Source organism: Corapipo altera, unplaced genomic scaffold (genome assembly GCF_003945725.1).
Source record: "Corapipo altera isolate COAL_440 unplaced genomic scaffold, ASM394572v1 45, whole genome shotgun sequence".
Lineage (NCBI taxonomy): Eukaryota > Metazoa > Chordata > Aves > Passeriformes > Pipridae > Corapipo > Corapipo altera.
This window is the reverse complement of record NW_020884877.1, coordinates 19926271-19951509: the sequence shown is the minus strand read 5'-3', so window position 1 is coordinate 19951509 and position 25239 is coordinate 19926271. Positions and strand designations below refer to the sequence as shown.

The 25239-nt window shown below is 42.7% G+C and overlaps 2 protein-coding genes across 5 annotated transcripts in view; both read left to right on the top strand.

Moving 5' to 3' along the window:
* Positions 1 to 17636, top strand: part of SMARCAL1 (SWI/SNF related, matrix associated, actin dependent regulator of chromatin, subfamily a like 1) — a 38353-nt gene extending 20717 nt beyond the window's left edge. For all 4 annotated transcript variants that reach the window (XM_027637030.1, XM_027637031.1, XM_027637032.1 and 1 more), the window contains exons 10-17: positions 3830 to 3970; positions 9365 to 9583; positions 10346 to 10416; positions 12582 to 12684; positions 13749 to 13931; positions 14428 to 14528; positions 16063 to 16159; positions 16549 to 17636. In XM_027637030.1, coding sequence (XP_027492831.1) covers positions 3830 to 3970; positions 9365 to 9583; positions 10346 to 10416; positions 12582 to 12684; positions 13749 to 13931; positions 14428 to 14528; positions 16063 to 16159; positions 16549 to 16755 — 1122 coding nt within the window. In that variant the 3' untranslated portion in view covers positions 16756 to 17636. The remainder of the gene's footprint in view (positions 1 to 3829; positions 3971 to 9364; positions 9584 to 10345; positions 10417 to 12581; positions 12685 to 13748; positions 13932 to 14427; positions 14529 to 16062; positions 16160 to 16548) is intronic.
* Positions 17637 to 21397: 3761 nt separating this feature from the next.
* Positions 21398 to 24722, top strand: RPL37A (ribosomal protein L37a). The gene is made up of 4 exons (XM_027637034.1): positions 21398 to 21492; positions 22461 to 22589; positions 23836 to 23918; positions 24572 to 24722. Exons 1-4 carry the CDS (start codon positions 21490 to 21492, stop codon positions 24633 to 24635), a joined length of 279 nt encoding a protein of 92 aa, XP_027492835.1. The 5' UTR covers positions 21398 to 21489; the 3' UTR covers positions 24636 to 24722.
* Positions 24723 to 25239: the final 517 nt, after the last annotated feature.

Here is a 25239-nt window from a genome sequence, read left to right as displayed (position 1 = left end):
AGAACTGGGTTATAAATTGAGAAATAAAAGGTAATATCTAATAAAAAATTCCAGTAGCATTAAATATTCTTATTCCCTTTGTGCTCTCTATGGGCATTGTTCTCCAACATTTGAGTAATATTAATAATGTGACTGTTCCCACTGAGCTGCTGTTCCAGTTAACAGCATGATGCACATCCTGATGTTTGGGTTAAAGGTCCTTGGTTTTGTTAGGGGAGTCAAATACACCCTTTGTTCTTGTTTCAATAGAGCAACTTAAAAATAATGCAGGGAAAGAGGTCAATGCTGAAGGTAGAAGGTGAGGAGAAAACACAAATTTCCCTTTCTAGTGGGAAATAAACAGCAGTTGTCTTTAAGTCTTACAGATGTGTATGGATTAGATAAATAAGCCTTTCCTTGTCACCTGCTGAGAGAAGGAACTTCATCTTGAAATTGAAGAAGCCCTCAGGGCTGCATCTTCAGATCTGCTCTTACCCTGCAATTTCCCTTCCTTCTTGGAATAAGAAGGTAGTGTAATTTGCTTCAGTCATAGCTTATCACTGCTGTTTGACACACATTATCTGTCTAGATGTCACTTAAGAATAGGGAAAGGTATTTATATTTTTTGGAATAACTGCTGTAGGATCATCTTATGAAATCCACAGCCCTATCTACCTTGCCCAGGTATAGAAACAGATTCCTCAAAACAGCTGCTACTCTTTCCCTTTATCAAATCTTTTACTTCATCAGGTGATTATTATATTATGGCCCCCCTCAGATTTTTCATTTCAGAGGATAAGCTATTCTTATGCTAAGTAGTTCAAAATGACACAGTAACCAAAAACTGGGGACACAAGTAATTGTACAGCCAGAACCAGCCACACTTACTTAAAAAAGTATGTCGTCTGTTAGCATATGGCAGAGCTCATGCTGTGAAATTCATTTAACACAGAGACAGTCATTGTATATTAATGAGGCTCTTTGCACGTTCAATTATTTGTTTGTTGCATAACCCCTCCTCACCTATTCCCTGTTCAAATTGTTTGATTGCTGCGTTTTGACCTCTGAAGTAAGTGCCATCATTTTATAAATTATTCTTTGACTTTCAAAAGTGACTTTTGTAAATGTTCTTACACCTGTGGAGTTAATTCTTGCTGGTGTATTGTGAAATGCTAGAAAGCCATATTTGTCTCACCTTACTTAGTAAATGAGAACTGCAGACCAGGTCTCCACTAGCTCCATGAATTCCATACCTAAATTCAACTGAGCAGCTAATGTTAGTTCTTCTGTGTGGAAATATATATCAGTTGCTTACAGGTCTGATTTTGCGAGAAAGTCCTTTCTGGTCCCTGCAATCTTACTTTCTCTTGTGGTGTTCCATATTATTCTTACAGACCTGAGAAGGAAGAGGCTAAGCTCTCACTCTTGGCAGCACAGAAGGTTCAACAGGAAACAAGAATCAAGCAGTGATCAGCAGAGACTTCTCTGCAGGAGCAAATCTTTATTGGCATCTATTCAAAATGAGTTGCCACTAGAAAAAAAATGGGAATCAAACCCATTTCTTTCATCCAGAATTTAAGTCAGCCTTTAGCACTTGGAAATTTGTCTTCTTAGGATTTCTTTTCTTCTGTTTTTTCTTGAGCTTCATCTGTCATGGGTTTTAAAACTAAAAGGGACCTTGGGGATAATGAGTTAGACCACCTATGTTACACAGTTTTCTGGAATTAATTTCTCAAGTTCTTCCTAGCTTTTGTAGAGCTCTTGTCTTTTGGGGTTTTTGTTCATTTTTTTTTTTAATTGTTGGGGTTTTTACTTTTCAATTTGTTTAAAATGGTTAATCAGAAGATGTGTCACAGCCCTTAGTACGAGCTTGCAGTGGTTGGATAGATACCCTGTCTGCCCAGAAATTAGTGACACACAGCAAAACAGCAGCTGGAAAAGTTTAGAATTCAAATAACCTGTAACTTCATAATTTTCTCCTTTGACACCTATTTAGGGATTGGGGAAGGAGCCTGACTAATTCCCCTGACTACTGGAGAATTAGTCTTCCAACCTCATCTCATGTAGCTCCCAGGGAAACCCTCTAAAGAGGAAGAACCTTGAGAATGGCATAAAACCTTTCAACAGTTGGGTTTATGTTGCATTTATTATGTCCCTGGTCTGTTTTGAGTGTGCTTTCCTTGCTTTAGCTTGATCCAGAGTTATTTTAAATGAGATGTCTGCAATTGCATGACCTCTGTGTTTTCTTTTTTTCTGGTGATGGCCTTCTGTTGGCCTAGGAGGAACAACTTTAATATGGAGGTTTCTTGTTGTACTTGTGGGACTGGCTTGTCTTGTGTTTTAGCAAATTCCTCAGGGTGGTGTCAGTTTGCTCTTCAAAGGCTTCTGCAAGGCATCAGATATTGTCTAGGTTCTGCTCAGTTGTTCTCCAGTGTTACCTTAATTTTAAAAGCTGACCTAATTTCTGCCTGATCACTTTGTTTCCTCATGGCATCTGATATCTCTAGTCTCTGTGACTCCTTCCTCCATTGAGTAGCATAGGCACCTCTGTCTTGGGCAAACTAACTCTCACCTTCTGACATGTCCAAAGGTTTGACTTCTCTTACTCAGTTCAATAAACATACTGCTTTTTTTAATGTTCATGGGAATTGTCTGATCCTGGTGGTGGTCACATTTCTTTCTGATCTCTTTAATAGGGATGACTGGAGAAGGCAAGTCCCACACTGATCACAACCTATATATAAATAGTTGATAGAGTTCTGAAATTAATTTCCGGTAGCTGATCTGTGAACTCTTTTTCCACCAGATTTGGTTGGCGAGTGCATAAAACAGCTGAATAGAGCTGGGTGACTTGTTGATCTCAGTGAAGTGATAAAAGAATTTCATTTTCCTTTTCATTTAAATGTGAATGAGCTGTTGGTACAGATGTCACTCAAGAATTCCTTTGTTATTTTAATGAACCTGCATTAAACCATGCAGGAAATTGCAAGGCATGTGTAATTTAAGTATTATATGTGAATTTATAGCAGTAGAAATTCAAAGCTCTCACCTAATAATTGAATTAGGTAATAGTGAAAGTATGAAAGTAGAAGTGCATCTTGGAGACTTTCATGTCTATACTGTAATTATTTCCTTCACTTTTTAGGAGCACCTAGTTTATGTACAGGTTTCCCACCCTCTTCCTGTCTCCCCTACAGCATGTTTCACGATCTTCTTGCATGATTTGTGTTTATTGAGTCATGTTCTAGCATCCAGCCAACTGTGCCTGGACTCACCATGGCTGTCAGATCTTTTTCTGGTCCTGCTTCAGACAGCTTCATCTTTTCTTCCTTGTAGTAGAATTTTAAAAAATTAAAAAAGAAGTAAGAAAAAGAATCCTATCTCTTTGTATCTCTTCTGCTTTTGTTAGAAAGACAGTCTGCTTATGGCTTGTTGTGGCAACTTTATTATGAGAGAATTTATTTTGGAGGTGGGGATGTACCTGAGAGGGTGTGTCATGTTCCTGTGATATCTGATACCAAATGAAATGTTCAGCCAGGCTTAAGATATTAATTTGTTTAGGGGGTAAATGCCAGTTGAAAGTACTGTAATAAAGATGGATGCCCCATTCCCTAACAGCACGTGGATGTTTAATAAGAAACTGTATGGTTTGTCCTGCTCCCTAGAAGTTTTAAGTACTGTCCTTGAGTGTCTGCAGGTAGTGATGGCTGAAAGTATCTGTGGAAGGTGAAATACTCTTCCATTTAGGGTACTTGAACAGAGGCCTGTGGGTTTTTTGGGACTGGGATGATTACTTAGGTTTTTCTTATATTGTAAGCTGTATGATAATGATGCTGTTTTGCTTTCCCAGGCTGCCAAGAGAGTGATCCTGCTTTCAGGAACCCCTGCCATGTCACGGCCTGTGGAGCTCTACACGCAGATCGCGGCTGTCCAGCCATCTTTTTTCCCACAATTCCACTCCTTTGGGCTACGCTACTGTGATGCCAGAAAGGTACTTCAGTGGGGAAAGTGGCAGACTGGGACTCTGCAAACAGCACTGTATTTTATTCAAAATGTGGGGGCTTTTTCTTTTCTTCCTTCTTCTTTCTGTCTGATGTTACATCTGCAGAGTAACATTTTGAAAGCTCTTAAGCTGAGAAGATCTAGGTCCTGCAGTGGTGGGCCTGAGACATGGAGGTGGTAATGTTTCTTGTCAAAATCTGCCATGGAAACCATAGAAATAAAAGCTTGGAAAAAAGAAACAAATATGGCCATAACTGGTGAAAGGAGCCTATTCTGATAAAATCTTCCCCCCAGAGTGTTTTAAATGGGCAGAGTAATATGGGGGCTTTAAGCAGCTGCAGGTTTCGGCTAATTGATTAAAAATCACAAAACCAAAAATCCAGTTTCTAGTCTGCTTTAGTCACTTTGATAAAGGCCTGTGTTGCTTGGGATTTTGGATTTTATACTTCCAGGTAAGTAAAAAATGAGGACTTATAGTCCATCTTTGTATTCTGCTCTTCTAATTCAGGAAATGGATGTGATCCCCAGCATATATTGAAAATAACTCCTCTGCCAGTTGCTCAGCAGTAGTTTCCATAGAGTCATTGAGTCCAACCACTGCAAGATCTTGGTTTTGCAGGAAGCCAGCATTTGGAGCCATGATGGCAGGTGTCTGCCTTGCTCCCAATGTATGGGCAACTCAGCTGTGCTTGGATTTGCCATCTCTAGGGCTGCTGTGTATATCGGAACACACACTGCTAAAAGAACAGCTTTTGCTGCTGCTTGTTGTACAGGGAGGCTCAGGGATCTTCTGTGCTGGTTGCATAGACACAAAAGGGGAAACCAAAGTTCCCCTGACTTCTGATTTGGAACAAGAGCCCTCTAATCTGTCTTGCCCTCCAGGTCCTCCAGGACAAGCATGTAGTAGTTTGCACGTGGCACAGAATGGCTTGGCAGTGTGAGGACGCACCTGTAGCACAAACTTGCACACTCTGCTTTGTTCTTGAGTAATCCATTTAACTTCTTGTGCCTCATTGTCTGTAAGAATGGGAAACTATTTTTAGCAGAGTGGTTGGAAACACTAAATGACCATTTCATGTTCAAAAATATTTACTGAAGAACTGAACATCATCACTGTATGCCATGAAAATAGTTACAGCTATTTGTAGGGCTTTTCGGTTTGTTTTCTTTTCTGTTTAGTGTAGCCAACATATACCAGGTTTCCCTCAAGAAGATTCTTATTGCAGTCTTATATATTCTTAGGTCTGAATGCCCACTTTTGATTTCAGAGCCAGTGTAGTGTTGTTCTGTGTATGTTCAAACGAGCAACCCAGAGGAGCAATTAATTGGCATTGGTACTCGTGTGCTGATGCCATTGATTAGATTAAGGCCATTAGCATGCAGAATCATGGATACAGAGCTGGAGTCCTAGACTCCATCCATAGTAGGTAATCATATGGAAGGAGAGAGTCACATCTTCTGCTGAGCTTCATTGTCTTTATTGAAAGATTCCTTTCTGAGTAGTGTTCAGAATGCTTCCTAGAGAAAAATGAAGAGATACAGTTCAATCTTGTTGGTTTTCTGCAGTAAAAAGGAAAGTTGATTTGCAGCATGTGAGTCTGAATAGGTTTGGAGTTTCATAAACCCTTTAAGGGTAAAGTTCTGCATGTTGCTTCAGTTGTGAGGCACACAGACCTCAGGTAGGATATTGGATATAAGAAATAAAATAGTTTTACATGATCCAGGTTGTAACAGTGTACTCTGTGTAAATGAGTTTTCAACCTGCAGTGAAACTCAGCATGGAGGTCACAGTCTGTATCAGCTTCCCTTCAAAACCTTAGCAGGGTTTCTAGTACAATTTTTTTTCTCTGTTTGACCTGTCTCTACTAAACAGTTGAACGTTGCTGGTCTTCTCCATGTTTATCTGGGATATTTTGCTGCAGTTAATGTCAGTGATAGAGTGAACCTTGAAAGAATTTGGTTATTTGGAGAAGTGGGGCTTGTGGAAATGAAGAGATGTGGATAGTATTAGAGGAAAAAAATGGGACTGCTGAATATTGGATTGCCATAGATCCACTCAGCAATGAATAAATTTAAAAGGTGTTTTGATGATTGTAGTTGTTCTTTCATGACTGTAGACTGTCCCTCATGTTCCTTTTTACAGCTCTAACCTGAAACTGTGTTAGGAGTTACATCTTCTCTGTAGAACTGTTCTGGTATTTCTGCTGTCATTACTTAAATATGTCCTTCTTTCTGTCCTGAAAATAGCAGCTTTATGAGTGGAGATGGAATTGCACAGAACTAGAGAGGTTTTGCAAGGCTTTTGAAGATCTGTCAGGATGAAAGGTGCTATGTAAAAATGTTTTGGTATTAATAATAAATCTGATTGCATTATAAAATTAAAGAAAAATTGGCGAACCCGAACCATTCAACCTAAAACTAAAGCCTGACTAGTTTCTGTTTCCAGATAGTAGGTTTTATGACAGAAAATTACAAATATCTGGCAGATTTTATAAGAAAAGATATTAAAGTTGATAATTTTGTAATTCAACCTCCCAGCATCTGTATTCTTAAAAATACAAGTGAAATGTTACCTGTTATTTACAAACTATCTCAAGTCTGTTTCCCAAAATACATGCTGTGAATTCATTTTTCGAACTGGGTGATGTTGGCAAATATTAAATAATTTCTATCTGAGCACATGCTCTGAATTTATAAGAGTTTGGCAGCTTCTGCTAACACTGTAATAAGTTTACTGACTCATGTAAGATGCTGTAACAGTTTGGTAAGAAAATCACAGTTGGAAGCATGTGTTCTGGAATGTTATGGATCAAAGCCAGATGTGTATTTTGGCAAAATAAATGTCCCTCTTTTTTTCTCTTTTCCACAATAGGGTATACTAAACTTAATTCTAATAATTCCAAAAATAATTATCTTTTTATCACTAGGTGCAGCACAGAGCTAGCATGTTTCCTTGTTTGCAATTTGTTCCAGCACCATGAAAGAAATATATAATCTGAATGTACTGTAGGGACTCTGCCTGTATGAGCTTTTTAATATCTCAGTAGATGGTATATTGGCTCTCTGTGTTTCTTGTTCTTTCTCTGATGATGATGTTGCTCTTCTGAAATGAATTGGTCTACATGGACATAAAGCATATTTATTACTTGCTTGTTATGGAAGTGGAAAGTGGACAAACATGAGCTCCATAAGTAGAATGAGGCAGCCTGAGGAGAGTCCAGACCCCACAGTAGGTCTTGCTGAGTAGCCTAATCCGAGTTAGCTCTACAATGCACTCAGTGCACTGAGTAGTGTGAGCAGTGGGCTTAGAAGGCTGGGCACAGCCCAGTGGTTCCTCCTTGGTTCTGTACAGCTGCTCTGCTGGGCCCATGGAGCCTGAAGTAATGCAGAAAGGGAGCACAAAGACTGTGGCTTAGCAATGTCAGCTTTCCTGCTGAGTGCCTAAAGCTAATAAGCCCAGCTAGACTTGAGCTTGCTCTTCACAGACCTGAGGGATGTATCTTCCACTTCTGGTTTCAGGGAAGCAGAGCAGTGATACCCATGTTGGCTTTTTGAGGGGTTGGCTGAGATCCAGGTGGGCTTATTACCTCTAGCTGTACACCAGTGTGCTGTTGTCAGAGCCAAAGTTTTAATTCTACAAGATTTAAAATGGCTTTGTGTCTGGGGTTTGAATTGTTTCTTGCTTTAATGAACCAACTGTAACTAATCAGATGGTACCATAATTATGTAGGAATAGATTAAGTCAAATGAGTTTTAATGGTGGCCATAAGTTCCAGAATCTGAAGTCAGTTAATGGTTCACATCAGTACAACATGGCAATAGAACTGCAGATTGTCCTGTTTTATCTCAACCTGAAGTAGGAATGTTCACTTCCAGATATCAAAGAGGTCTTACTTGCCTATAAGCTGTTTGATTGCTCTTCTTCCTGTCCCACAGCATGTTCTCATCCCTGTTTCATCAAAGCACCACCTCTTAATAGTCAGAAATGTGACTAACCCCACAGTTAGTATGATTTGTTTTTTGTCTCATGCATTCTGTGAGAGGATGGAGGGTGCAGTGAATACTTTAGAGCTTTTTTCTATTTTACTTCCATTTCTGTGTTGCAGCAGGTTTTTCTTGGGGAAGACAACTAAAAGAGATATAGATCTTTAAGGTTAAATCTATTTTAGCAAATAATGTGGCACAATAAGAGTAGAGCAGTAGATCAAAGGGGTTGATGCTGAGGCTCCCCACACCTCCATTGCATGCATTTCAGGAGCAAATTTGCATCCATATGCAGTGGTTTACTTTTGATTGTTATTCCAAGACCAGAGGTTGTATTTTTGGATGGTGCCAATATGACTTGGAATTAGAGCTGTGAGGAAGATTTCACCTCCCTCCCCACCTTGGTTTTTAGTATTACTGTAGCTGTATTTCCTGCCCTTATTTGTGAAATTTCAGCAGAAAGGTTTTTCTTTTGCCTTTGCTTCAGCATTAAAACCTTATGGGTCTTTCTCCAAAAGAAAGTTGTTTACAGATGCTTCTTTTGGGGAATGTACCAATTTTGATGCCACTGTGTGTCAGTTTAGTTGTTCTTTCTCAGAGAACAAATGATAGGCTGTGGAATTACAAGTAGGAGAAGTGATGAGCTGAGATTAATTGAACAGATGTGTATTGCCTGCAGAGAGGATCTTAGAGAATAGGGTTCAGAGGGGAGCGTTTCGAGGAGTAAATGAAGGGCTTGTTCAGAGGAGCTTTGAAATGATGATACTTTGAAGAGACAGTGTTTGGAGTGATGTATTTTGGGCCACAGTTTATTTATGGTTTGCTTGAGTTTGAAGCAAACATGTAATGGCAGAAACAGAGTATGTCAGGAAGTGGATCAAGAGTCATGTCATAGTGGAATACAGGCAATTTTGACCTGGCACAGACAAGTGTAACAACTCTGTGAAGGCATCTTGGTTAAGGATGTTTGTCCTCCTGCTGTTAGAGAAGATTTTTGTGTGTCTCTCTGCTTAAAGCTGAGGTAAATGTGCATACACAAAACTGCATTGAGTTCTCTTGGCCTGCTCAAAGCTGCAAGTGGAGAGCAGCACCTTGCTGTGTGAGAATGAATACTGGGGCATAGTGCTGCAGTAGGGATCCCTGCCACCTTTCTGCATAGTCCACTTCCCTGCACCTCCCTGAGCACTTGTAGATAGGGGAATTTGTAAGTAACCTTTTCACCTTGGGTGGATTAGTTTGTATGTTTCTATCTTACCGCCATTTTTATCAAATGTCTCTTCCTCCAGACCCTTAAGTTCTTACCTTGTCCAGTTTCTTGGGACATTTATTCTGCTTTTGGATTGCCTGCAGACCAGTCTCTTGTAAGTTTGACATTGATAACTGCTTTGATCTTTCCCAGATGCCGTGGGGTTGGGACTACTCTGGATCATCCAACTTAACTGAACTGAAAATTTTGCTGGAAGAGTCCATCATGATCCGACGTCTGAAATCAGATGTGCTTTCCCAGCTTCCAGCAAAGCAACGCAAAATGGTTGTGGTGGCTCCTGAAGGCATTAATGCAAAGACCAAAGCTGTCTTGGAAGCTGAAGCAAAGAGGATGGCCAAAGGATATAAAAGTGTAAGTCAGAAACTATTTTTGTGATGAGCCATTGCTATTTCAGGTACCTTTATTCAAAAACATCAGCTAAAAACAGTACCAGAGTTCCAAAGAAGGTCAGAGCCACACCTTATGTGAAGGCACAGTTTCAAGTGAACATACAGCACAATCAAAACTGCTCATCTTGTTTTGCTTTTGATGTAAGTGGTCTGCTTTGTCCCTTTGTGTGAAATACCATTTCCTCTCTTTTTTTTTCTCGTGTTAATAATTTCTAATTGCCTTTCAGACCTCTTGCCTCTGTACTTACTCTTCTGTCTAGCCCTGTAATCTCATTCAGCCTATCAAAACACAGCCTTGTTTAAGATGTGTTGTGAACAGAGCAGTAGCCAAAAATGTGAAGTGTGCTTTTACTTCTCTTGTTTGTTTTCCTTGTGTGGATGGTAAATGCATGTTCTAGGCTCCTAGGTTGCTAATGCAGTTCTGTAAGAACTTGGGAGTTTTTCCATGCTGTTTCTCAACTAAAGCTGCATTTGTGATATACTTGTCATCCAACTTGTAGGAGTTGAGTAGGAGGTAGAAAGGGAGGTGTCAGGAATGTGTGAGTACTGCCATACCCAGAGGTGAGTAGGAGACTTCCCCCTCCAGGCTTCTATTGTTGTGCATTTTATGTTGGTTTTTTTCCTAGCAAAGTGTTTATTGGCAGCAGCAGATATCCCAGATCTGTGAGCAAGAAAGAGAAAAGGCATTTTTGAGACTCAAATTCGTTTGTCTTTCTCTTTACAGAAACAACAGGAGAAGGAAGCTCTTCTTGTCTTCTTCAGCAGAACGGCAGAAGCTAAAATCCGCTCAGTCATGTAAGCTGTGTGTCACTGCTCCATTCCTGCCTCGTGAAATGTGTTTGTCTGCTGAGAACAGGAAACAGTGCCTTAGAGATAACAGTGCAGGGACATGAAGCATAGCCTAAAGTCAGCCTAGAAAAAATTGATGTTAATTACAATGCACTAAACGTTTTCTCCTCTCAGAGTTCCTAGGCTGAATAAGTCTTCTGATTTCATTCCAGATATGGATCTAAACTGTCATTTGAACCATCTAAAATTACTTGGTGTTTGGGACTTGGACCAAGTTCCCTGATATTCGGACCCTATTTCAGTTTAAGGAGGGAGGGAGCAATGAAACTTACAAGCACCAACAGAATTTGAGGAAAGAAATGCTGCAGTCCTGCTGCAGCAGGAACCCTGAATCAAAAAGCTTCTGAGATAGACTGAACTTTAGTTGGAATGTGCTCGAGGAATCTCACAGCCCCTACGGAAATTCTTGGCTGTTCCACGGGGCTCACATGGGACCTCAGTAGCAAGTTTTGTATCATAGGTGTGCTTTTAACTCTCTTCCCTAGGAGTAATTTCCTTCTGTGACTTCCTATGCCCATTCACCCTTAGCCTTTCTGCTGGGGCTGCAAAGGAGTTGCTTTAGATCATTTAGCGTAACTTTCTAATAAGTAGTATGATAATAACACGAAAACAGTTTACTTTCCACAGCTCTCTAAATGTAAGGACCAGCTGATGTGCACTGTGTGATTTCACAGTCTCAGACCTTGTTGCAAAATTTGCCTGTTTGGCACAGAACTGCACTTCAGTGTCCCAGTGCTCATTTCTGTAGAAGAGTTTCTTCCTTTTATGTTAGTGAGCAGTTGGAAGACTTTCTTGTTTTTATTTCAGTTGCAAATATGAACTGAATATAAAACCATGAAGTGTTGTTTACTTGACTCTCTGGTAGGAACTTGTCCATTTTTTTCTAGGGTTTAGGAGCATTTAAAATATCACTTACATAAGCTGCTAAGGTGCGGTACCATCTAGGAAACGGTACTGTCCTATGATCATCAGCACTTCCCATATTTTACCCTTGTTGACAGGTCTTCCATTGCTTCCATTGAAATGACTTGCCATTTGTTAAATGGAATATGGGAATGGGGTATAAAATAATTGTGATGTGTTGGTTGGCACCTGCTTACTACACTGAATGTTTGCTTTGCTGTTTGTTTTAAAATCCAGCAGTCCCACTTCCCTCCCAGATTTCTTTGTTAAATGATACTCTCATTAACTGGGATCTGAACATCATGAACCCTGGGGGTTGTCTGCAAAGAACTAATAAATCTTAATACAGCACTGGAAATCCTGCCTGGTGTTTTCTGACAGTTGCTGCTGACCTAAGTTATGTTGTATTTAGCAAAGAACTTGGTATTCCTGATCTTTGTAACAATTTTGCTATTCCAAAGAAAAGATGACATTTGTGTCATCTCTATAGGCTCCAGCTGACCTGATTGTAACACAGGTTACTACATGGGTTCTGTAGCTTTGCTATTAGTCCATGAGAAAAGCCAGATGTTTTCATTTAATTAACACCTCTTAACTGCATTTAAAAGGAGACTTGTTGCCTTTCATTGGCCATTAGCCTGTATGCATATGGATAACTCCTAGAAATAGCTGATGTATTTAGATTGTTAAACTGGAGTAAATTGTCAATGTGAACCCTTGCGAGAAGGGTACTTTTAGGATATTCTGATCTATGTGTTTAGAGATCTTTTCTTCTAAAATAAAAACAATCCTAACTAAACACAGAAAGTACAATTGCATACAGCATATTTTACTGTGATTGTTTAAAAGTTAGGAATACGGATGGCTGAGATTGTCATTAAGTGTAGATGACCTTCAGTTGATTGGTCTGGGATGTCGTGTTTCAAGTAGGATATAATAAACTAATTTTCATTAATCCCCAAGTATAAATGTAGGCAGCTGTTCAGGTGTGGTGATCAAGAAATGAGTGATTTTTCCTTCAATGTAATTTTTAATCTATAGGAGATTTGACTTGCTACTTGCACTTTACTGCAGCTTTCTTCATGCTAGCCAGTTTCCTCGTGCCTGTGTGTAGATGAGCAGTATCTTCAAAATTTGTTGTGAGCCAAGTCTGTATTGTCTCAGCACATAATTTTATAGAGTTTTCATATTCTTCCTCTTTCATGTAGAGAATACATCCTGGAGTTACTGGAAAGTGGGAATAATAAATTCCTGGTGTTTGCTCATCACAAGATAATGCTGGATGCAGTTGTTGCAGAGCTGGAGAAGAAAGTAAGTGACTGACTGAGTTGCCTTAACTTTGTCACTGTTCCAGCCTCAGAGCAGTTTAAGAGCTCCCTGGAGTTATGGCCGGTCAGATAGTTTATGAAAGTTAGTGGCAGAGATAATTTCTACTTGCTGTGCTTCTGAATGTGCCCTTCACCAAGGGAGCTGAGCTGTCAGGGTGAATGCCTCACAGAATGCACTTTGTATTAATGTTCTTTAATCTCCATCATCTTCCCTGGACCTTGTGAATTCCTGGAGGACTATTACCCTGTGTGGCATTCTCTGCTTTGTCCTCCAGGCTTTCCTCAGAGGCAGAATGCAACAACCCAAGCCCACTATGGCTGCCTGCCTTTACCTCTGTGGTGCTCTTATGTTTTTGAACTGGAACACTGTAGGGAGACTCAGCAGACCTGCAAATTGTCTCTCTTGACTTCAAAGTTGTTTGGCTAATTTTTCATTTGAGACTTCCATGGATGCTCCTAAAGAGTTGTGGGTCCTACTGGGCCAGTGTGAAGAATGGTTTAAGATAATATTCCAACCTGTAAACCACAGTGGCAGTGGTGACTTTGCTCTATGACAGCACTGGACACTGAAGAGTTACAGCCCTGCATCACACAGGTTTGCTATGCCTGTCCTGAGCCTGCCACAGAGCAACTGAGATGTCTTCACATCTCCTCCCACTGCAAATGGGGGAATACTTAGGGAGGCTGGGGAGGTTGTACCACCTGTAACTTCAGCACAGAGACAGTGGTTAGTTTTGTATTAAGCTAGTTGCCTTTCCACTGTACCCGAGCTTGTCGCTGTCCTTCCTGTTGTGCTGGACTGGGAGAAGAATGGGCATGGGAGCAAGTCACACACTGGACAGAGGGGGAGGTATGTTAGGTGTGTTGTATACTGAGCTACAGTGCTTCTGCCTGAAGGATTAGGAAAGGTCTTAAAAATATAACTGTTGCCTTTTTACTTGTCTGATTCTGCCATGGGGAAGGGAAATGGTATCCACTAAGACATGGAAGGAGTATACAGGAAAGGGGACAGAAGGTCTCTAAACAGTACCTTGTGCCTTTTCACAGCATGTTGAGTACATTCGCATCGACGGCTCCACATCTTCAGTTGACCGGCAGTCTCTGTGCCAAAAGTTCCAGTTCTCAGAGAAGCAGGTTGTGGCTGTCCTTTCCCTCACTGCTGCAAACATGGGCCTTACGTTGTCTGCTGCAGACCTGGTGGTGTTTGCAGAGCTCTTCTGGAACCCGGGGGTAAGCGTCCTGGAGGGGACAGGGGTTGGATGCTCCCTGGAGAGCAGAAATGCTGCTGATTAGGAGATATAATGGGCAGGGGACTTTCTCTGGGGTTTTTCTCTTGCTTTCTCTGATGTCTCCTATCTCTGCAACCTCAGGTGCCTGGGCTTGAACCAGTGAAGCTGGTTACACAGCTTGCTGGCTTGGAGAAGATAGCATGAAAGGGAAACATGCTCCTATTTCTTAATTTGACAGAGCTCTTAACAGCTTGCCAAACCAAGACCTGAAAGGGTCCATCATCAATGCTGACCCTCTACTTTTGAAAGATGCTGGGAACCTGGTGTACCAGACTACTTCTTGGCTTAGTCTGTGTTTGAGGATACAGGTGTTAACAGGATCCAGATAAGAAACAGTTGCTAAGCACAAGAAATGAGATCTTCCCATCCCCTGGTGCTTACACTACTTCTTAGATGCTGCAGTTCTCACTTTGTATTTGTCATGTTTTTACGTTAAGATTTTGATCCAAGCAGAAGATCGGGCACATCGAATTGGACAGACCAGCTCTGTTAATGTTCACTACCTGGTGGCTAGAGGCACAGCAGATGACTACTTATGGTAAGAAGAGAGAAAGATGCTCTGGTTCTCCTGCCACTTGCTCTCCACTGTTTGTCACATATGTGATCTGAGGTGCTTAATGTTAGTGCTGATTTGCACAGCCTGTGAGGGGAGGAGCAAAAAGTGCCAGTCGGGTCTGCTGTGAGCTGGAGACATGGCCTGGTTGCAGTGGACATGACTAAGTTGCTGACAAGCAGAAGGAATAAAAGTAACCTGACAAAGAAAAGGCCCTTAAGAGAAAACCTGGAGGAACTGATGCATCTAAAACCATTACAGCCTCTGTATAAGGAGAAGAAGTTGTCTTAGATAACATTCCTATGCTAGGGTACTGTAAAATGCTGAGTATTTTCAAGCAAAGTCAGCAGACAGTGGAGATGGTTCAGTGTATTGTAAATTCTGTCTGAGGAGCAACCTGGCTTCTGAGTGCTTGGACAGGGAGCTGTGAAGGAGGACTGTACTGTTGCTGTCTTCTTGCTCTTCAGTGAGTCCTTCAAATGGATTAAAAAAGTGCCACTGACCCACCTCTGGATAGCTGTGGTATGAGTCTCTTTGGCTGCTGTGAGGGTCATCAGTGGACACAAGTCCTTAGGGCTGGGGAAGCTGACATCTGGGGGTGGGGAGGATCTGAGGAATCTTCAGTGCTGCAAGGGAACTGACCTGCAAACGATGAAAAGAAATTATCCGCCAGCTGGTTCATTTAAAGTCCAAAATTACATCTTTATTACCTTGTTTAAAGGAACAAATGAACTCAGTGAACTTGTGCAGTTCCCAGAATATCATGATGGCAAATAATTATAACCCTACAATGCAGGGATCTGGAAACTGATGCATTGCCTAAATTTCATGGAAAGTTAATGACAGTAATTCTGCCTTTATTTGTGAAATGCTGTCTGTGCAGTCATTAGTGCTTAATGGGAAGGAAATATGGCTCTTGAAAGGACAGTGGCATTCTTTTTAAAGATGAGAAAAAGATCAAGACGACAAGGCTATTTGGTTAATGCATTAATTGTGCCATGGCCTTTGTGCCTTTCAAAGTGTCCAGTCTGCAGGTGCAGCTGGGACCTCTCTGCCTCTTGGGCCAGTGATAGATTCTTCCTCCTGCTGTACATTGGGAGTTATCCTTGAAATGCTGACGTGTCTGTTGTTGGGGATTACCGCTGCTTGCCTTGGAGACTGAACACACAGGCTATTGAGAGTCCCTTTAGCTGCATCTTCTTGTTCTGGCTTCATACCATTGGTGTTGCCTTAGCTAGTTTCCCTGTTGGATATGTGTGTTCTCCAAATATTTATAGCCCTAAATCCTCTTTTTGTTACTTAGATAATTGATTGATACTTGTTTAAACTGGATTGACTGATACCCCAAGACAGCATAGTCATCACAAACAGGAGCAGGACAGGTTAAGGAACCAACAGGCATTGGTAGAAAAAACATCTTTATACCTGGTAATATCGTTTTTTCATCTACACATAGTAAATGACAGTGTCCTTGATGATGCTTTTTTCCTTTCAATAATAATCCATTTATCTCTCCTAGGCCAATGATTCAAGAGAAGATCAAAGTGCTGGGCGAAGCTGGTCTTTCAGAAACCAATTTCTCTGAAACAGCTGAGTCCACTAATTACTGTCCTAAGGTAATTGACCTGAAAGAATATTGGTGGTCCCTGGGAGAGGCTGAACAGGTTTTGGCTTGTGTAATCTAGATTGGCAGGCTGACCTTACACCTGTTCTGCCTTTAATGCCATGGACCAGATTCTCCAGCACTGCCCAAGATCCATGTCTTGACTTAGACCCTCCACAGAGATGTTCCAAACCTTCTGCTTGCAAGGAGACGTGTTAGCCTCCATATCATTTGTATGTCTTTGAGTGTATATATATGTATGAGATATATGTGTGTGTGTATCATACATAGTATGATCTGTACACAAAAATGCACTGTCTCGGGGGGAGCATCCTGTGATTCTTGCTCACTAGGTTTTATATGACAATGTCCATGCAGACTCTGTCTATTCTGTTTTCTCAGCCTGATCCAAAGCAGCAGACCATCTATGACCTTTTCCAGAGGACCTTCTCTGAGAGCAGAGATGATGCTGATGATGCTTTGCTTTTGGAGGCAGCTGATGCTGGCTGTGAGTTTGACTCTGACAGTGTCTTGCAAGATAAAGAAGCAAAAACATATTCAGTGAGTCCCAGAAAAAAGCAGCGTATTGAGGAGTTTTTTAAAGTGTAATGGTGACAGCAAAAGAGATGGCAACTAAAAGATCTTTTTTAATTAAAAAAAAAAAACAAAACCAATCAAGTTTTATTTTTCGGTTTTCAAAAATAAAAGACTTTTAAGTTTTCTGTATCTCTAGCATGTTTCATCTCAAACAATGAGAAGGCAGTCTGACAGATGTGCAGTGCACACCTGGCAGCCTGCAGGTTTTGCAGTTTGGGTTTGCTGATGACTGAATGGCCATGGGCAAGTAGCATGCTGCTGTGTTTCAGCATGTTGGCTTCCACAGTTGTTTGGTTTAAAAAGCAGGTAACAGTTGTCTGTCCACAAGGCAGAACTATTGTGAAAACCAACTCCTCAGCAGCTGTAGAGTGCTTTTAACAATCAGTCTTCCAGCTCCAAGAGTTCTAGCCTGTGTTTATATGAGTTGGTTCACCGGCAAACTTAGTTCCTACTTGGGTCACTCACAAACTGGCTTTCTGATATTCCATTTGGCCATGAGGAAAAAATATCCAGACAGATTTTGATGTTTTGTGGACGTGGGGAAGACAAGGGAAAAGAGCAGTCGGTACCTTGAAACTAAGCAGTGTAACTGTGTGCCAGGAAGTGTGCATTGCCTGATAGGCACATCTGCCTGAGCACTCTCATCTCTGACCTCATCTGCTGAATCTTAAATGCTGCTCCATATGTGCTTCTTGTGTCAGTAGAGAATAAAGATTGTGCTAACTGCCAGGGATTAAGTCTGGCTTCTCAGGGAGGGGGTGTGTGTTTTCTTTAAGACTCAAGACTAATTTCTACAGGTGAGTGAGGAGAGGGGGACATGTGCAGAGTTTTGCTCTTGTTTTGTAAGACGCTGATTCTGGACTAAACTGTTTAAATAAAAAGTTTTTCTTAAATTGTGGTTCCCAAGCTTTTGATACTTTTTCTGTTCTAGCATTTCATCTCCCATTTGGGCCTTAAGCTTGAGAAGTATGTGATGCAGTGGAAATATTAACATTTTCTTAAAAGTACTTACAATGTCTGAAAGATATGTCCTTTTTGTGCTTTCTAAAACACATCAACTTTCAAATGGTTGATGTGTTGATTCCCATGATACTTTGCTTATAGGTGAATCAAGAGTTACTTCCATAAGATGTTTAGACTGGTATCCTGGGACCTGTTATTTACTCCCATTACAGCTCTGTGCAGGTTACACTAAGAATGCCAAAAGCAGCACTGTTGTTTGATGCAGTGATTAAAATGCCTTTTTTTGATCTGTGATAGTCTCTACCATGCTCTCAGCCCTGTGAACTGGGATGCCTGACCTCCCAGCCTCAATGGCACCTGAGCAAACCTGGTCTTTGGTTCCTTTCAGGAGCTTGTGACACAGTTGCTGTCCCTTGGGCATGGCCTGATTCCACTTCACAGAGGTGATGCCTCTGCAAAAACTCTAGAGGCCACTTTTGATGTGGGCTTGATGTAAAAGCAAGTGGCTTTGTTTATCACAACTAGTATTCTTAGGCATCTCTGCATAGTTTTTATTTTTTTTTGTGTGTGTATTATTGCCAGGGTGGTGTAGCGTGATCCCCAGATTAATGTCTTTCATGCTTCTGCTCTTAGTCCTAGAAGATACTTGGAAATGGGCTAATGTTAAGCCAATGTGACCAGGGAGTACAGGAGAAGATATAATTTCACAAATGTATCAGTTATCTATGTTTTACAGCCATAATCTCTAGAGAATGTTTGTGCTGCAAGATCAACCTGGTAATAGTAGATATTTTTTCCTGCATTGAAGGGTTTGATTATTCCATTTGCAGCAATTGTCGTCATGGAAATGCCCCACAGGCTGCGTATGCAGTTGTGCTGGGTGGAGAATTGCTTTTCATTCATGACTGCAGAAGGTGCTTTGGGGTGTGAGAGCAGCAGTGAGGGTTGTGTGACTGGGCTACTGGAGGAAATGCTTTATCTCTGGGTTTGAGACTGAGAGCTAAACATCGTTGCTCTTGCTTCAACAGCTGGCCAGGAAATAAAGACACACTTTCTGCCATTTTTAAATGCCTGTCATCTTGAACACAGAGTATTCAATCTGTCTGTAAGACAAGTGATCTTTCTACTTGCAAAGTGGGTTGTTGTGAGTAAGGGGTGAGAAATGCTGCTGTCTGCTGACTGAAAAAAAAAATATGGAAGACATTATTTGTATACTCATATTGTTTTCTCCTATAGGAGTAGTTCTTTTCCTCTTTGTAAAGCTACAACTATTTCAAAACAGTATTTTTCTGAAATACGCTGTAAGTACCCTTGGAGAATTCTGCTTCTCATGAACTCTATTTATCTTGTCCATATGTTGATAAATCCCAACCTGTTAGAGGAATGCTAGGTGTACTCTGCTAGGACCCATAAAATCTCAGCTGGTTTACTGCAGAGATACAGAGGTTTTTTTGAAGTACACTTGAGATTCTCTTTATCCTTACTAGATGAAAAAGGGGAGAAGAATCTTGCAGGAAAGTGCTTTTAGTGATTACTTCAAGGAATTGGGGAGACTGTGCAAGCCTTATCCCAATTGCACCATTAGTCCATCATTAATATGGTGAGGAGGTGGCTGGGCAGCTGCCAGCAGGCTCAGACAGGATCTCCAAGGCTTGCTTGTACAAGGTAATGTGCAGGCTGACAGACCCACAGGCAGACTTGGGAACATGCAGCACTCTTGGGGACTCTTGCACCTGCCCACTGAAGATGACACAGCTTTTTGGCATTATCTAAAGCCCAGCAGAGGAAAGGGAAGGACCAATCTTACTGGACCTTGGAGCATCTTGCTGTGGCTGGACGCCTGCTTGTACCTCTGCTTGTACCACTGCTCCCACCCACGCTGGAGAAAGGTGCATTTTCAAGGATGCCAAACCAGGAACAGCAGGTAAAAATACCTGAATAATAAGTTGGAGCAGTTCAAACTAAATCTCCTACATGTCCCAGGCTGGCCATCTTCATTTGCTGAAGAGTTCAAGGCAGTGGACTATCAAAGTAAAGCCAAGCTGTCCTGTCTGCATCCATTATCTTCTCAGTCACTTGGAAACTGTGTTTACTCTGGCAGTGCTGGGAATGGCTGGCATCCGAGGGGGCTGGGTTTAGTTGTTGCTAGAGCTGTCTGTAACACTGGTAGATGAAGGGTATGACCATGCACTGTACTCTCACAGAAAACTTTTAACTCTGTAGATACAGACCGGAGAATAGCAGTAGATTCTCTGTCCTGGATGTGTTGGCTGACACTTTATATTTTTTTAACCATATCATCCCTAAGCAGCCAAAGGAACTTTTTACTTTCTTCCCCCCCCCCCTTTTTTTTTAACCTTCTAATACGTCGGTATCAAAGCTGTATCCTGTGAGTCATCATTATGATGAGGATCTGAAAAGGGCAAATATATAAGGATGTATCAAATGAGATTTTGACTCAACACAGTGAGATATAAATACCATTGCCTAAAGCTGTGTTCCTCATCTGGAACACGTCTCTGGCCTACCAGCTCCCAGAAGAGCTTACAGGGATGATCAGGGAATGGGGAGCCCGGCACGAAAATTAAAACTATGAGTGTTCAAACCCTCAAAGCAAGAGCCAAGAGGGGATGCAGCATCTGTCTGTGAGCATCTCTGAAAGTACAGTCCCCAGCCAGGGAAAGACTAACACAGTGGCAGGGTACACTTGATTCATTAATTCCTTACTAACTAAATAGACTGCAAGTGAAGAGGAGGGCTGTCATGGATCAAGGCAGCCAGGGTGGGTATGGAGCTGTCAGGAACGGAGGAAAAGCACCTGCAAGAAGCACCTGGAGATGGTTTCTCCAGGTGGACTGGGAAGCTCTGGCTCTTTCCTGGCAGGAGGGGATGAGCTGTAGCTGGATCTTACATTAAAAAGCTCTTGGGCTAACTAATTACATTTCTTAATGGAGGTTAATGGGTTGCTAATCCTCATATGAGCATTGCAGCTCACTGGCATTGGTATGTTTTGCTGACCCCACATTTTGGTGCTGGTGGTGGAGATGCCTCCAGTTCCCCAAACAGCTGGGGGTACTGTCTGGGTGCTGAGAGCCACCTCTGCATCGACACAGAGAGGCTTTCAGGGCTGGTTGTCTCAACAGTAGATAACCCCGAGGAAATTAGGAAGTTGCCTTGGTTCCATTAGGTCAGGTTATCTTGAAACCTTTTGTTTTAGGGCTAGTATGTTCCAAGATGAGAATTGTCCTCACTGATTAATCATCATCATCTTTCTGCAGTTCCAGTCAGGTTTTCTGTTCCTGTTTTAATTCTGACATCTATCTACTACTTTCTCTTTAAAAACTAAGTCAGTGAATGTAGCTGCCCCATCTCCTATCCTGGTGGGACCTCCCTGGGTGGAAGCCCAGGACTGTGAGCCTCCGCACTCCATCTCCCTCCGGCAGTGCTGGGGCTCATGGCTCATATACCGCTTGGCTCTCACACTGGGTTCCACACTGTCACAGAACGGACCACGGGGCATCATCTGGTCCAACCTCGCTGCTCAAGCAGGGTCATCCCAGAGCACAGGACTGCATCCAGACGGTTCTTGTGTAGGTCCAGTGAGGAAGACTCCACAACCTCTCCAGGAAACCTGTTCCAGGGAGCGCTCCCCACTCTTGTTCAGGGGAACTCCGGTGCAGGGGGTGTCTCCCAGAGGGACAGCGGGACCCGCCCCTGCCCTGCGCGTCACTTCCGCCCGGACCTGCGCACGCGGCTCCTTCTCCCTGTCGGCGCCGGCGCAAGATGGTGAGTGTGGCCGGGGCGCGTCCGCCGCCATCCCCCGCCATCCGCCCCGGGGCGGCCGCGCTGAGCCCGCGGGGCCGGCCCCGGCTCTGCGCTGTGTCCCCCAGCGGGTCCCGGCCCCACGCTGGGCTGCCACAGCGGCGCGCTGCGCTTGGGCGGTCGCGGGGAGGCGGCCCGGGAGCGGGGAGGGGCGACCGGGGAGGCGGCGGGGACAAGCCGGCCCCGAGCTCGCAGCGGCTGCACCGTGAGGGGCCGCGGGGGCGAATCGGGCGGCACAGCGCTCCTGAGAGAGCCGGGCTGTGCTTGGGCCTGGCGGCTACACTGCCGCCCGAAGGGCGCCGGCAGAAGGTGTGAGGGAGGCTGAGGCTGCGGCAGCCTGGCATTATTTCCTGACTGCTGCTCCAGTGGAGGGCAGAGAGAGTGACTGGGGGACTAGAACATATCCCGTACGAGGACAGGCTGAGGGGAGTTAGGCCTGTTCAGCCTCGAGGAGAGACGGCTGGGAGGGATTCTCATTAATGTGTATGAATATCTAAAGGGGCGGTGCCAAGAGGATGGAGCCAGGCTCCAGTCGGTGGTGCCGAGCAATAGACAGGAGACAACGGGCAGAAACTGATGCGCAGGAAGTTCCACCTGAATACGTGGAAGAACTTCCGTGCGAGTGACTGAGCGCTGGAACAGGTTGCCCAGTACAGGGCATGGAGTCTCCCTCACTGGAGATACACAGGAACGATCTGGACACAGTCCTGTGCCACGTGCTCTGGGATGACCCTGCTTGAGCAGGGAGGTTGGACCAGATGATTCACTGTGGTCCCTTCCAACCTGACCCATTCTGTGAACAGTCAGTTTTTACAATGGGGGCGGGAGGCAGCAGCCCCAGTTTAGGTCAGTGCTGTGGCAGGAGAAGGAAGCAGCTGAGAAGATGGCAGTCTCTGTAAAGTCGCAGCTTACTGTGGTTTGCCTCCCAACAGGCCAAGCGCACCAAGAAGGTCGGGATTGTGGGTAAATATGGGACCCGTTACGGTGCATCCCTTAGGAAAATGGTGAAGAAGATTGAAATTAGCCAGCATGCCAAGTACACCTGCTCCTTCTGTGGCAAGGTGAGAGATCTCCTTACCTCGAAAAAATCTTTAAGAATCACATTGTTTCTGGTGCTAGAAAGGCAATTTGATGCTTCAGGAATTTTTGTATAAAAGGGATAACGTGACTAGTTTTGAGACAGTGATTAGTGTATAGTGAGCTTTGGCCTACTGTCAGAATCCATGAAAAAGACAATAATATACATTTCACATGCATGTTTAGTGATACTTAAATGAAAACAAACATAAATTATGTTTCATTATGCAAAAGATTGAGCAGCATTGCCATTACATCTCTAATAAAATAGATCTGACAGAATTAAAGTGTCACACTTGTTATCTTGATAATTAACACATGATTTGAGCCTTTATTTTCCTTCAGTAGCTTTACAGCATACCTGGAGGACAAAGAGAGCTTGCTTTTTCCCACTTAAAACTTGATGGCAGTTGTATACTTTTGTGTGCTATATAACTGTGGAGGGGGAAGAATTTCTGATAAGCAGTAATCTTACCTGCTCATGTACATAATCAAAATTCACTGTTAAATCTGGTTTTCAACAGTTTAAGAGGCCCATCAGCTTGTGCTTTGCCCAGATATTTTTTTATTGTTATCTGTAGAATAGGTATCTGTAAGTGCCTGGGAATTTAAAAGTATTTTCATCAGAGTTTTTGGGGGGGTTGTGTTGGTTTGTTATTGTTTTTCTGTGTTGTTTTTTTTTTAACCTGCTATCTTTGTCAGGTGAAGTGAGAATGTTGATAACGCCCTTTGCAGAGCTGCCTAGATCAGGCATAGGTCTAGGCAAACCTGTTGACACCTTTGCAAGGTGAGGGATACTTGCCCAGGAGAGAGAAGTTCAAGACCCACCACTCACTCTTTAGATGCTGTTTGAAGGGTATCTGGTTTACAACAATCTTGGGTTGTCCAGGGATTACTGGGAACAGTGGTGTCACATTAGTCACCAAATCCAGGTCAGAGCATCAGTTACTATGACCAAGGTATCTCCTAACTATTTTTCTCCTTCAAAAAGAGCTGAATTTTTGATGATGCACTTAGAAAAGATGCACTTTATATCTGAATGAAAAAGTGTTTCAGGTGGACTTCCCCTGTTCTGCAGAATCAGAGGAAAAACATTCCCTGATCCTTGCCTGTCTTAACTAGGCTTATAGGAATGCTGTGGTGTGATGCTGAAGTCCTCGCCTGAAGTTGGTTGTTTGGCTTTTTCAGCTGATGGAGAGTGATTTTTTTTTTTCTCCCCTTTTATTGCAGACCAAAATGAAGAGGAAGGCTGTGGGTATCTGGCACTGTGGATCCTGCATGAAGACAGTTGCTGGTGGTGCCTGGACTTACAAGTAAGGAAATGAAGAAGCTCCTATCAGCATTTATTCTTGTGTAGCTGAGGCATAATACAGCTTTTGATTTTTTTATCTTTTTTTAATTTTAATCTACTAACCATTAAGTAGATCTGTGTTGAGTTAGTGACATGGGAAGTGTTGCCTGCTTTGTTAAAATTGGATTGCAGTGGATCAAATTGTATTTGATCGCTATTCTTTGCAATAGGCAAAACCAGATTTACTCCAAAAAAATTATTTCCATGTTTTCCTTTTGTTGTAAAAGCACTGAATCATGACAGCCCTTATTGTGCAGGTGCTCTTGCTTACTCCCTTTCTTTACTCTCCTTCCCCCACAGTCCCCCACAGTCTTGATAGAAGACACTGTTGCTCCACATGTAACAGTTGTGAGGGAGCTGAGCCCACACCATGTGCATGTGGTGGGTGCGTGACTGGGTAATTTGGGTTAAGATGTAGCCTGTGAAGCTGCATGTGCTTCTGTAGGCCAAGGCCTACGCTTTGTTGTCATGAAAACAGAAGTGGAATTAGACTCCTGTTGACAGCGCAATCAGACGATAACTATTCAAAATGAGTTGTGCTTTCTTAAAAAAAAAAGATAGCACTGGCACAGTTGTTCTGCTGACACATGCAAATGACTCTGTTTCTTCCTCCAGTACCACCTCTGCAGTGACAGTCAAATCTGCCATCAGAAGACTGAAGGAATTGAAAGACCAGTAGAAGCTACTTCCTGTTCTCCATGTGAAACATCTTTTTTTCCCATTGTCAAGATCTGTCCTTTTACCAATAAAAAGGTGATAATGGAGTACAGTCATGTTCATCTTTTCTGCAGGAAGTTCTGTCTGTTGTGTTACGTGTGGATCTTGGCTGGATGCCAGGTGCCCACCAGAGCTGCTCCATCACTTCCCTCCTCAGCTGGACAGGGAAGAGAAAATACAAGGAAAAGATTTGTGGGTTGAGATAAGGGCAGGGAGAAATCTAGTTACCTAGTTACCATTACAGACCTGACTTGGGTAAATTAGTTTATTACCAGTCATATCATATGATAATGAGAAATAAAACCAAATGTTGGTTCCACTCAACTCTCCCTTCTTCCCAGGCTCAATTTTTGATTTTTCTCTCTCTCCCCCCCCACCAGCAGCACCTGGACAAGGAATGGGAACCGCAGTCAGTTCATCACACGCTGACTACGCTGCTCCATCTTTTTCAGGAAGAGAGTTCCTCACGCTTCCTCTGCTCCAGCATAGGGTCCCTTCCGCAGGGTGCAGTCCTTCAGAAACAGATGGCTCCATTGTGGGTCCCTTCCAGGGCGTGGCATCCCTCA

Bases quoted from the DNA above. Each gene is read 5' to 3' on its own strand.
- RPL37A (XM_027637034.1), top strand. The intron at 22,590-23,835 runs GTGAGAGATCTC...CTTTTATTGCAG, and splicing joins CCTGCTCCTTCTGTGGCAAG to ACCAAAATGAAGAGGAAGGC. The intron at 23,919-24,571 runs GTAAGGAAATGA...TTCTTCCTCCAG, and splicing joins GGTGGTGCCTGGACTTACAA to TACCACCTCTGCAGTGACAG.